At 36.0% G+C, this 12,559-nt stretch overlaps 1 protein-coding gene across 1 annotated transcript in view; it reads left to right on the top strand.

Annotated features, from left to right (window-relative positions):
* Positions 1-12,559, top strand: part of CTBP1 (C-terminal binding protein 1) — a 237,980-nt gene that overhangs the window by 43,474 nt on the left and 181,947 nt on the right. The window contains exon 2 of the mRNA XM_026846834.1: positions 4,861-5,021. Within this exon, the coding sequence (XP_026702635.1) occupies positions 4,973-5,021 (49 nt within the window). The 5' untranslated portion in view covers positions 4,861-4,972. The remainder of the gene's footprint in view (positions 1-4,860; positions 5,022-12,559) is intronic.

Here is a 12,559-nt window from a genome sequence, read left to right as displayed (position 1 = left end):
TTTTCAAGTAGAGTGTTTTTCTATTACATCAACCTTGGTTTTGCCTTTCTCAGAGTTAGAGCCCATCTCTTGCTGTAGTCTCAGAAAGTTGACTTTTTTACTATGTAAATGCATCTTTGTTTTTATTTGAATGTTAATTTATCTTAGTATTTTTAAATGTCATTTTACTTTCTGATGTTTATTAACGATACTATTCTCTCTTTTGCCAGACACAAGATACTTTTTTGTACTACAGAAATACTTTGAAATTTTGATAAATTTCCATTTCACAGTAATAACTTTTTTGCAGTCTAAGTTGCCTTTAGCATATGTCATAGACTCTTCTTTTCCCAGAAAAGGGGAAAACTTGAAACTTAACTTCTAAGGGATGTCAATAATTGTTGTGGAGTGAGTAGTTCTTATTTGTGGGTTGTGCCTTGAGTTAGTTTTGCAAAGAAACTTACTACTTCATGTTTTGGGAAGAGTGAAGTCCATAAAACAGATTTCAGAATTTCAGAGCATATGGTTTAAATTTGTACTCTGGTGCTCTGCTTTTAGCTGCATGAACTGGGGAACCAGTTGTGGCACAGAATATATCATGTTAGGACCATCTGACATCCAGCCATGAGGCTCGTGTGCATCAAAAAAACCCCCAAACTGTTTTGTTTCTCACCTGTTCAGGTAAAAAAATGTGAGGTAAGGTGTTCGCTTTGGTGGTCATACAGTTGCAACAGTAGTCATTGCAGAAGGCATCCTTCTGCTCAGTGAGCAGCTCCAGTTACCCGGAGCATACCATCCAGCTCACTGATAACTGTGACTGTTCTACCATGAAATCTTAGGTATGGTTGATTTGGATATAAAAAGAGAAATTTTTTATGATGAGGGTGGTGAGGCAGTGGAACAGTTAGCTAGAGAAGTTGTGGATACTCCATCATTAGAAGCGTTCAAGGTCACGCTGGATGGAGCTTTGAGCAACCTGATCTAGTGAAAGATGTCCCTGCCCGTGGCAGGAGGGTTGGACTAGATGATCTGACACAAACAGTTACTGCAGAACTTATAATTATTTAGGATAATTAAAATATTTATAACAAGACTAACAACATTTTCATTATGTTTACTTATTGCTTCCAGGGCTTTGTGAAATGGCCATTTCAAGGGTTGTGAGGTGTCATGGAAGATAGAGAGCTTATTGATTGGGTGAGAGGGAGAGAGAAGCAAAGTATTAGTCTTGGGTTGTCATGGAAACTTATTTAATTTTTGAAGTCATCAAAAACTGATGGCAATGGAATATGGAATATAAACATACTTACAATTTTCTTACAGTAGCCTTATATTATACTTTTTGAAAGTCAATAGTAGAAAAAAAAAATTCAGTAACTCAATGCAGTTTTAGACCAAGGAGCATATATTAGAATGGTTAAATGAAACGAAATTTTAGATTCCAAAGGGTAAGATGAAACTTCATGACCTTATTCTCGATGTGTTAATGATCTATCAGACAGTTCTGTGAATTTCATTTGGGTTTTTGGATTTCTTACGCTTCATCTGATTTGGGATAGCCTACAAATACTTTCATGCAGTGGAAGCAGAGAATGAGGCAAAGGTAGAAATCAGTCTTCTGCTGTTCCTAGATGTACAGGTAAAAGTCTGTGCTCAGAAGAGTTTATACTCTGAATCTTTTTGCAAGTGGGATAACTAATCTGAGGTGATGCATGATACACTACAATTATTCTCGTATACTTTTCCCACCTGATCAGTTAGTGGAAACATGGTCTGGTCCACACAAAATCCTCCCAATAGACTGATGCAAAGGAAATGGTCCTGCATTGCATTCTGCAACCGTTTGAGTTTGAGGGGCGTTCTTCCCTAATAATGTCTAGTTTGTCTCGACCTACAAGTATGTGTATAATGAGCATATTGGTTTGCCTTTTTTAAAAAAAATACATTCTTTGTTTCCTTTTCATCCTCTTTCTCTGGAGAGAAGATTGTGGGGTTTGAATTGGCCTTCAGATCTTCTCACTCACAGCTTATGTTTACCCTTTCCTCCATTACTAGTGTTAACAGTTTTGATAACTGCAATCAAAGTTGACTAATTTACTTATCACTCCTATTTTAGCCTGTAGGATTTGCTCACTCATATATAAAATGTTGGAGATTCCCTTCTCCTTCTATCTTGAAGTCTTGAAGAGCAAAGATTTTCCTTTCTGAGGAAAGAGCTGAATGCTCCAGACTGCAATGCCCAGAGGCATATTCTCTTTAAAAATATTCACAAACACTGGAATTGTCTGCTTATCCGACAGGAAAAAACCCCAATATTGTTTTCAACAGTGTATATTTTAATCTAAAATTTGTGCTGCTTGAAAGTGTTCTGTGCGTTGATGGTATCTCAGATGGCTTTGTAGCTAATACTTGACGTATGATAAGCAGTATATATTCTTAAATCACTTGGATTCTTACTTTATCTTAAAATATTGAACTACGGAAGTCTGATCTTAAATACTATTTGGTATTTTGTGTTCTGATTTTTAATTCATTATGCAGTGTGCTTGTATTTTTAGTGAATTTCTCAAATACAATTATTCATGTTGTGGTTTAGTAATTGCAGTAACTAATGCTCCCATAATTATAAGGCTTTTGTTTTGCTGGGAAATGCTTCCCATATCATCATCTTCTCTTTGTGTTAGTACATGAAGTATAATAAAAGTGTATGAAGGTTAAATTTAGAACTGTGTTAACATGTTGATTTAATTTTTTTCTCAAAAATGTTTTTTTGAAACTTGTGACAATTTACGATGAATAAAAAGTTTTAAAACAATGTTTAAAAGAAAAAAATTACTTGATTTAAATGGTACGCTTTGAAGCTACTGTAGACAGATAGAAAACATCTGGAGACACTTTCAGTGGTAGGTCAATAGTTACAGATGGTCTGTTTTTTACAGCTGTCATCCAGCTTTGTATGTAGAATGACTACAGTGGAAAAATCTTTTGCTGAATGAATAAACAAAACAGCACAAGGACGCCAGCAGGCATATATGTTTCTACAAGACGGGAAATTAAATAAGCTATAAAAATTTAAACCAAGACTAGTATTTAAAATGTTCATTATATTCTGGTTTCTGTTTCTTATCCTCTAGATCTTTGTATATGACTATTGAAGGAAGTAGATTATAAAACAGAAGTGATAAGCAAATAAATTAAAGACTAATTTAGGACTGATCCTCCTGTTGGCTGTTGGCTTAAGCAAAGGCAGGTGGCTATATAGCTAGCTTTTAAGGTATTAAATTGTGTCAGATTTGATGTAATGCTTGTGCAGTCTTATAATAGAGCCACACTCAATATTGAGGAATGTTGTATTTTGGAAGAATAATCAATGTTGGGAAATCTGATAGAAAATTTCTAAAATGGCAACATTCTTTTTGGTTTTTTTTAAAGACAAAAACCAGGGCTTCTGTATTCTTCATGAATTTTTCTTCTATCATGATGGGATGTTATATTCATCTGCAATCAGACATTACGTGAAACAGCAGAAGAATCTTGAATTTGAGGATGAAGAAAAAGAGGCGTGGAGGGAAAGTCAAGAGGAGGATGAGGCTGAATTAAGTCTTAAAAGCATGATGAATGTTACACATTAACCATTTTTAAAATAAAATATACACAAAGAAAGGAACTTAATTAAAAGTTGAAATGCACTAAGCAGTATAGGGCTGGCAAAGTTAACCTATTTTAATGCAAATATGCAGTTCTTGATATTCAAAGTATTTTTCTTTATCACTTCACTCGGAGTGAGTGAATCTTCCTAATATGTTGATGAAATGTGCCTGTGTTTGGTTTTAGAAAAGTTTAACCCCTAGAAAGAAACAAGCAGATTTCTAGGTTCAGTCACTTGGAAGGCCGTTTAATGCTATCCACTGATGTTGAAATCTTTTGGGCAGGAATAAAAAGAAACAGGGAGGTGGAATATTTGGCTTGTTTTAATGTGCACTGTGCTTGTCATACAGTGTTTGCTGTGTTTGTTTCTCAAATTCTACTGAGATATTTAAAGGTGGATAACAGTGGTGCTCTGATTATGCTCTTTAGAGGATCTTAGTTGTAGCCTGTCCGTTTGCTCATGTGCATTTTATAATCTACTGCCAGGATTAGGTTCTTGTGAGGGATTTTTCTTCTCTCTCTCCCCATCCCCCTTCCTGCTTCTCAGTGGTTTGGCTTAAAATGCAGACTGCTTGTTGCAATACCCTTATGCTGTCTTGCCCAGCTACACGGTATCTGAAAAGTGCTTAGTTGTATTTGCTGCCAAAGAGCTTGCCTAGTCATGCATAAACCTGCTTTAAATGCCATTTGGTTGATATAGATGTTGGCACTCTGTGTTGTTACTGTGATGCATTTCCTTGGGTCTGTGCCCCTTGAATTGTTTCCTTCAACTTCCAAGTATCAAACTCTGGGTTACTTTATCATCCAAAGCTTAAAAGTTAAGAATGAAAAGAGCATTTTCTCTTGCTGTGAGCATTTTGATGCAAAAGTGTAGCTTTCCAGGTTCATTCCAGGTGGATGCATTTCTGTCATGTACCTGTGCCTGCCCAAGATACTTTCTTTAGCTGGCGGTGTGTTTGGTGAAAGAGTGAAAAAGTATTCGAGTGTCAAAAGGCAGGAAACAGCAACTGTCTTGGAGCATTTCTTATACTGGCTTGTTTGAACTGTGCTGTGTGCTTTGCATTTCTATGTGTTTAGAAGGCAGTTTGTTTTGAAATACCAGGTTACCTAATATGATTTAAGAACTCTGTGTTTTCATAGGTATTTAAATTAGATATAGATCATCTTTCTGGAAAGAGGAGGGGGAAAAAAAAAGTATTTTAAAGTTTAAGTCATTTATCTTTCTTTTCACAGGTAGAAATAACTTTATAAAAGAGAGTAAGCATTTCTGACTTGTGGCTGGCTTGAGAAGACCATCACCAAGCTGTGTGGAGACGTTCTTTGAGCTTCCACTCTTATATCTCTAATGGACAAACACAAAGTGAAGCGGCAACGTCTGGATCGTATATTTGAAGGTTAGACATTTCAATTTCTAATGTTAACTGCGTCCATTTCATGGGTTACTGATACTTCTGGAGACTGGAACTCTTTTCTTTTGGTCATTCAGGGTATTTATAATTGAGTTGCAGTTCCTTTTGGGATTACATTAACTGTGTACAAAAGCTGGCTTTGTGTGAAAACAGATCTAGACCAATAAAAGCAACTGGTGTGTGAACTCTCTACTGTTCTACAGTTAAGTTTGCTTTCAACTTAGTATTTTACACTATTCTACCCAAACATTGTGAAAGTAGCAATCACAAAGGGGTAGGATGACTGCATAATACCCTCTAGTGCCTTTCTCTACAGGCTTGCTTTATATAGGTTGATTTGACAGTCTGTAACTGATCCTAGGAAGGAAGTAGAAAATGAAACACAAAAAAAATCCCAGAATACCCCCAAACTTTAATGAGTATTAATAAAAATGGCCTGGATTCTAGTGAAAGGTGTGTAATCAATTGGGTCAGTCATTTTACCTTGAGTCACAAATTACTGAGTTGTGTATTTTTTGTTCATTTGTTTTTAGAGTTGTTGTTTTCAGAGTTGGTGTATTCTTTTCTCATTTGCTTTTAGAGTTGGTGTGGAAGCAGGTCACGGTATAAGGCATACTATTTTTAAGAATATGCACGAAATGATTGTCCTAAATGATTTTTTATATTAAAACGTTAGCTTTTCCTTTAAAGGCAAGGGGATAGTTAATTTCTTTACTAACCTGTTTTGATACGACTAGAGAAACTGTACAGTCTTCTGGGCACATGGTCTCTGCATCATGTCTAATACTGAAGTAGGGAACTGCAGTTGAAACATTTGCTCCTCCACACATTGGTCTTGAGACTTTTTCCTAACAGCTGTGTTGGTGTAAGCAGTCCCTGGCAGCCGATTTCTGTCCTTCTTTTTCCCTCCTTTGTGCCAACGTGAGTGTAACTGTATAATGAGATCGATTGAAAAGATGATTCGTACTAAATATAAACTTTTTTGATGTTATATTTTGCATTTAGGTAAATCCCTCAGTCCAGGTCACTGTTCAGCTGACAAAGCAGTTGCATTGAAGGGGGCAGTTGGAAAGGATCAGCAAGGGGCCTGGGGACAATTTACACTGACATAGCCAGAGAAAGACATTTCATCAAAGTATCAAAGGGTCCAGTTACACATTTAGTTTAGATGATTAATCTCCCTGCTAGTTTCTACTAAAACTGGCTAAGCTCGCCCCTGATTGCCAGTTCTAAACTGTTATCATTTCCCACCTAGACTGGCTGGCCAAGTGGTCACTTAAATCTGCTCACTGGAGACTAATTCCTGCTCAATGAAATGGGGAGCTGGCTGCTGAGGATGGAAAATTAGGGAAGGCTGTTCCTCTTTCCAGGCAGTCTGCAGTCAGATCATCTGGATATCACCGAGGGCTGTGCTGATGCAGTGCATGATCCTTTTCTCTGTTCCCAGTCTCAGGTCTTTATCCTAGGGTCTCTGTATCAGACCCCTCAATAAAATATGCGGGATGTTAACTTATTTTTATCTGTGTTAGCCAGCTGAATTGGCAAATTGTGAGGAGGACAGAGAAACTTGTTCCTTTTGATGGCAGCCAGCAGGTAGATCAGCTCAACCCACTTGGTGGAATTTCAGCCTCCTTCTGGGCTTATTTTATTGATCAACAGGAAAATTTAAGATGGAAATAGTCTGTGATGATGCAGTAAGGAATGCTGTCAGGGACAGAGGTGACAGACCAGTAGCCACTGTCACCGTTTAAAAATAGCAGTGGCTTTCCCAGGCTTTGTGTTCACATCTAGTGATGCTGTTTAATCAGAGCCTTTTTTCTGGCTTGTTTTTCCCAGAACTGCACAATTTGTTGCATCCTATGGTAAAATCTGTGTGGCCATGTAGTGCAGGGAATTGATCCATTTGAAAAAGAATATAGGAAAAAAAAGTTTTTTGCTTCTCTGCTTCCGAAGCCCATTTACTGCCTTCTAGATGAATAGTGCTGTTGGAAAAAGAGTGGAAATACCATGCAGAAGATGATCAAGAGGAAAGGGGATGAAACAGTGGATATGGAAAAATGCTTGAAATTTTGTGGTTACAGGAATCCACTTTGTCTCTAAAGTGTCTGAGCTGTATTCTGCTCTTGAGTGTCTGTGTGTTCAAATGTTCTTTGAGGTTTGTAAACACATCTCTGGCTGATGTTTTTAAATCACTCTCCCTGCAACTGTGTAAAGTGGGATAAAAACTAGGGGGTTGGTTTGTTTTAAAAAGGCTTTTCCCTACATATGGTCCTGTTCAGGTATAAAATTAAATATGCAGAGTTGTTCTTTGATATATGGGAGTTGTTCTTTGATATGTGTGCCTTCCGTAACACAACCTAAATATTTTATAGTTTAGAAATATGCCTAATGGTTTACAAAGCTGAGGAAATATAATGAGCTGTATAGCTATTAAAGATGGTTTATCTTCTCTGTCAGCTTTTTTTGTTCATCAGTTTGTGTATAGCTTCCTTCTCTTAACCTTTTCCTTCAGAAGAGAATTATTTTTAAGATGCATTTTATGTTTATTGCAAATTCCACTTAAAAAGAGACTACAATGATTTACTAACTATTACTAACTACATATTTTTTCATAAATTGTTTAACATAACTTGTGATGGGAGACATTAATACATTATGATATCCATAAAGAGACACTGGTGGTGTTCTGGTGGTAACGTACAGCATTTCATTACTGTCTGTATCCCTGTTTGAGGAGGGCATGATAATGAGTTGAAATTCAGTTTCTGAAAAGAGTGGTATGGGCCTGATACTCAAAATGAAATGCTCACATTGGGAACATATGCATAGGATTGCACACACATTTTTCTGTGTGGAGTTAATGAATTACCACAGATGCTCTTGTAAGTTAGATAACTGCATGCACAATGTTATTTGAGGTGAACTGCTTTCTTGTAACTTGAGCTAATTTGCACACTTGCTTATATAACTGATCATGCAAATTAAGCAACAAATTGAACAGACATCACTGGATTTACTATTGCCTTGTGAGTTAACAAAAGTATGGTAGTGCTACTAAATTTCAGTTGATATTCAGTGCAGGAAAAAACCCGATTCTATTGCTTTGGGAGCAATTAGTTCTCTTAATGTAGCTGAGTAAGTAATTTTGTCTCAGAGGTACCTATGATTCCCTTCAGTGATTTCTTAAATATGAAATTGAATATTTCCTTTTAATCCTGAAGATGTTTGCAATTATATTTTCATGCACATTTCATTGGTCTGCCATGCTCTTATGTGTATCATCTCAAAAGGGTGGTATAAAATGTTCTTTGTCATCCCAGTTTATATAGTTCTGTAAACTAGAATTTACTTAGATGGTGGAAATTGAAGACTGTCCCTTGAAAAAGCCAGATATTAAATTCTGTTTTCTAACTTCCACCAGTAGCTGTGAATTTCACTTAGGCATACAGACATGGTTCTAGGAACTCTGAGATACCAATATTAAACTCACTTCACCATAAAATAAAATTTAGGATTCTTCTCTTGAAGATAAATAGTATCAAGGCATGTGAAAGATTCATTAGTTACTGATTATATTGTTCTTTGTCCCCCTCTCCGGTGATGCTGGTGATTGCAAAGCATAATTATAGTAGTATACATTTGGCAGAACAGTTGGAAGTGTCACAGTGCAAAAATAAAATGTGTTCATTTTGTGGGTAATTTGAAAAATTCTAAATGTTTTTGGCATTTTGAAAAGTTGTTATCTCTAATTAAGGTATTACCGTACTTTATATTGTAACAAAACTGTAAACAATGCTGTGTATTTGCTTATATTCTAGGAATCTTTAATTAAATGTGTGTATGTTTTAATGACCGTTGCTTGGAAGTTACCTTGGGGATGTCTGACCTCTGTTGAATTTGTTGGGAGTGAATAGATAAAGTAGGAAGGCAACAGAAGGTGGCTGCAGCGTGAAGAAAATTTTACTTCGTCTGAACTGTCTGAACGGGCTTAATGAACGTAGTGAATTTTCTCTGAATACATCACATTGTATAATATATAGTGCTCAGTCAGCCACTGCTTTGGTGGGTTTCAAGCTTTAGGAAACTCTTCAAAGGGGAGAGGGTAGGGACACCAGGTGGAACTAGGAGGGGAAAAAGGGGCGTCTCTTCTTTAAATGTCTTCTTGCTTGTTTACACAGGCATTAGGGATTAATCCTGGAAATGTAACTGCAAAATTGAGAGTGACTTTTCCAGTTTGATGATTGCTTGCAACCAGAGCACCTCATGTGTGGTATTTGTAGCAAAGGCTGTAGTGTATGCAAGTGCAAAGAAGTCCGTGAAGATCCTATATGCCCCCAGACAGATGTTAGATGTTTTTCTAGTTCTGGTTTTGAGGAAGCAAAAGCATCTTAGCACACCTCAGAGCTTCTCAACAATCATTTCAAGCCTTTTTTCCTTTTTATGCAGCACTGGTATACATCTTAACCTTACTCTTTTTACAGAGGTTGCCCCTTCCTTTTTAAAGGTGCCCAGAAGAAAACTTAAAATGTATTTTAGCTATTTCAACAGTGCTGCTTTATTACCTAAGAAAAGAAGAGTTGGTTGCGATAATAAATTGGAAAAGAAAGTGCATAATAATGGGATAAATTTCTGAAATTTCAGATAAAATCTCCCATCATATGCTTTTATGAAGGACAGCTTTTCTTTGGGAAGGTCTGATTACTGGCAAATACCCAAGTGCTATGCTCTTTGAAGGGCAGTAAAAGTGCACGATAAAGGAATAGTTTCTTTTCAAGGATATGGTCTAGGCTTTCTTTCCCTATAAGAAAATATCTGTTTTAAAAGCTTCTTTCTTTTGTTTGGGGTGCTGTATAGCATGAGATTTAGTAAGATGAATCTTCAATTCATAGTTGATGTGGTATATTGATGGTTCCAGGAGGAATGCAGAGAAAAAAGCAGATATGAATTAAATTTGGTTTTCTTTCCAAATTTATAAAGAAATCTTGAAATACAGGGTGACTTAGTTTAGAAAATGCTTTCTCTTTCCTGATTTTCTGCTTCTTGTGCCTGTAATAGAGAGCTTGGCTTCTTAACAAGTGGAAAGTACCAGATTGACAAATACCAAGTGTGATTTCATGACCACTGATGGAGCTTATCTGGCTTGCGTAAACTGTGATTTGACCCATTGCAGTTGTGAAATTAGGCAGTTAAGACAAGATTTCTGCATATTAATGAGGGAGATGGCCTACTTTGGCAATGCTTGGGTTTTCCCTGAATTTAAAAAAGGATTTTTACTAAAGTTGGTATCTCCTGTCTAAGCTGCTCTGTAAATAAAAGGAAGGAGGAATAAATATTTCCAAGCAGTGAGTACACGTAGCTCTTTCTTCTGTAAGTGGGAATTGCAGATGTCAGGTTCTTTGGAAAAATAGCTATCAGTTTTCTTAACTGACAGCCAAATTTGAAAATGTTCATAGTTGTCTTGCTGCAGATATCAGAGGAAGAAAAGAAGTAATAAAATGTGCAGACAATTATAAATCACATAATACTTTAGAGAGTTTTCTTTATGCAGACTGATCTTAGTACTAGGCATGCTAAATATGCCAAGTGTTTCTTAAAAAGAGATTAAGGGGCTGCCTAGTTATTTGGTGTCTTTTTTTTTTACAGACTTTAGAAGGCGGTTTATTGAAGGATTAGGGCAGCAGAGGGAGCTAAAAGATTCCTAATATTTTATCATTTGTTGTTTCCTGAGTGAAAGTTGTTCCTTCATAAAGTACCAATTAACCTTCACAAAAATGTGATTTGCCTTCAGCAAATAAATAAACGTTTTGGAGAAAATTCCTTTTCTCCCTAGCAATTCAGTATAAATCACATTAGGAATCAGGTGGAAAGTTACCAAAATCTTTCTGCAGGAACAGCCATCAAATCTTTCAACTGTAGCAAATGAAAGTGTTTAAGCAAGCAGAGTTTTTTATTATTAACCCAAGCAGACTATTCTGTGAGTAAAGCAAGTTAATTTCAGATACAAGTGTCTTAAAATAAAATACGTTCTTGTGTTGCATGCAAGGGTGTTTCAACAATTCAGCACTTTTTTCTGTGTTTTGCTTGGAAGAACTTTGAAAACATTTTAATGATCTTGAAATACAAAGTATTAGATAAAATATCTAGTCTGTTATATAAGAGTTCTCTTCAAAGAACAGGGAGGCTATTCTAAAGACTAATAAGTTGACTTTGAAATAGTAAAATGAAAATTATGTTACCATGAATAATCACATATCACAAAATCATTTGCCACACATTAAGGAAAGTTATGTGTATATTTGGGGTATGTTTACCCCAGTGCAAAAACATCCTTTATCTCATTACAATTATGGTTGAAATGCTTATGCACAGTCTTATGTTTGGGTTTGGGTTTTGTTTTTATCCTTAATATTCAGTATTACGGTGCAAGGTGTTTTTAGCTTTCTTCTGGATTGCTGCAGTAACCTGCTTTTGTAATTTCAATCTTCATTATGTGCTATGTAAACAGCTTCTGAATTTGCATGCTCTTAAGCTACTACAATGTTATGGAGGTATTACTAGTAACAATGCAAGCTGTATGAAAAGAAAATTAGCTAAAAAGCCCATTTTGCCCTAAATGATGCTGAACAGTAGCTGCTAATGAAAAGCATTATTTTAACCAGAAAACCAGGAGGAAAAAACCTACAAAGGAAAGAATCTCACTGAGTTTTTTAAATTTTGTTGAAGCATTCAGGTCACTGATTTAAGTTAGGTATGTTTTAAAGAAAATATGTGTTTTTATGGTGTCCAGCATTACATATTTTATCTGTACAGTTATATTTTCTTTGGTATATTGAAATAAAATATATTAATTGCTTGTGACAGACAGCAACCATGTTCAGATATGATATATGCAGAGCACTACATCTTACTGCTATGATAGTCAGAATAGTTTTATTTAATGTTAGTGTCAAAGACAGTGTTAAATACAGTAAACAACATAGCTTGGAACTAGGTTTACAGTGTTGTAATCATTGTAAAAGAATATCATATGTATTTGAATCAGAATCCAATACTTCATCACACCTATTTATCTAATTCCTGAGTAATCTTCAGAGAATTAAAAAAAAACTTTTTCGACTAGATATTTAACTTTTATGCAGTGCGGATGTGAGTGCATGGTAAAACTTTCGATAGCTTTAGAAGTCTAAGTGCTTGGTGGCAATACATACTGATTTCTGTCTGGGGTCAGGGAAGATGCTCTGAAAGCCCTAGATTTATACATTGTTTTAGACTGTGCTCTGGAAAACTGAACTATACAGTGTCTAGGTAAACATACTGAAAAATTTAAATAATCATCTAATTAAATTAGACATGTTCAGCTTTCATAGAGGTAGTTCCCATCCTCAGGGAAGTGCAGTTTGAGATGCAAAAAAGGATTTTATTTTGTTTCCTCCCTTAGTGCAGTCAGGATGGGAGTGTGCTTATGCAAGTGGAAACAAGAAAATAAAAGTGGAGACAGTCTTCTAGCGCTGAAGGCATCTGCT

This window comes from Athene cunicularia (genome assembly GCF_003259725.1).
Source record: "Athene cunicularia isolate RWA chromosome 4 unlocalized genomic scaffold, athCun1 chr4_part1, whole genome shotgun sequence".
Lineage (NCBI taxonomy): Eukaryota > Metazoa > Chordata > Aves > Strigiformes > Strigidae > Athene > Athene cunicularia.
This window is presented reverse-complemented; position numbering and strand designations above follow the sequence as displayed.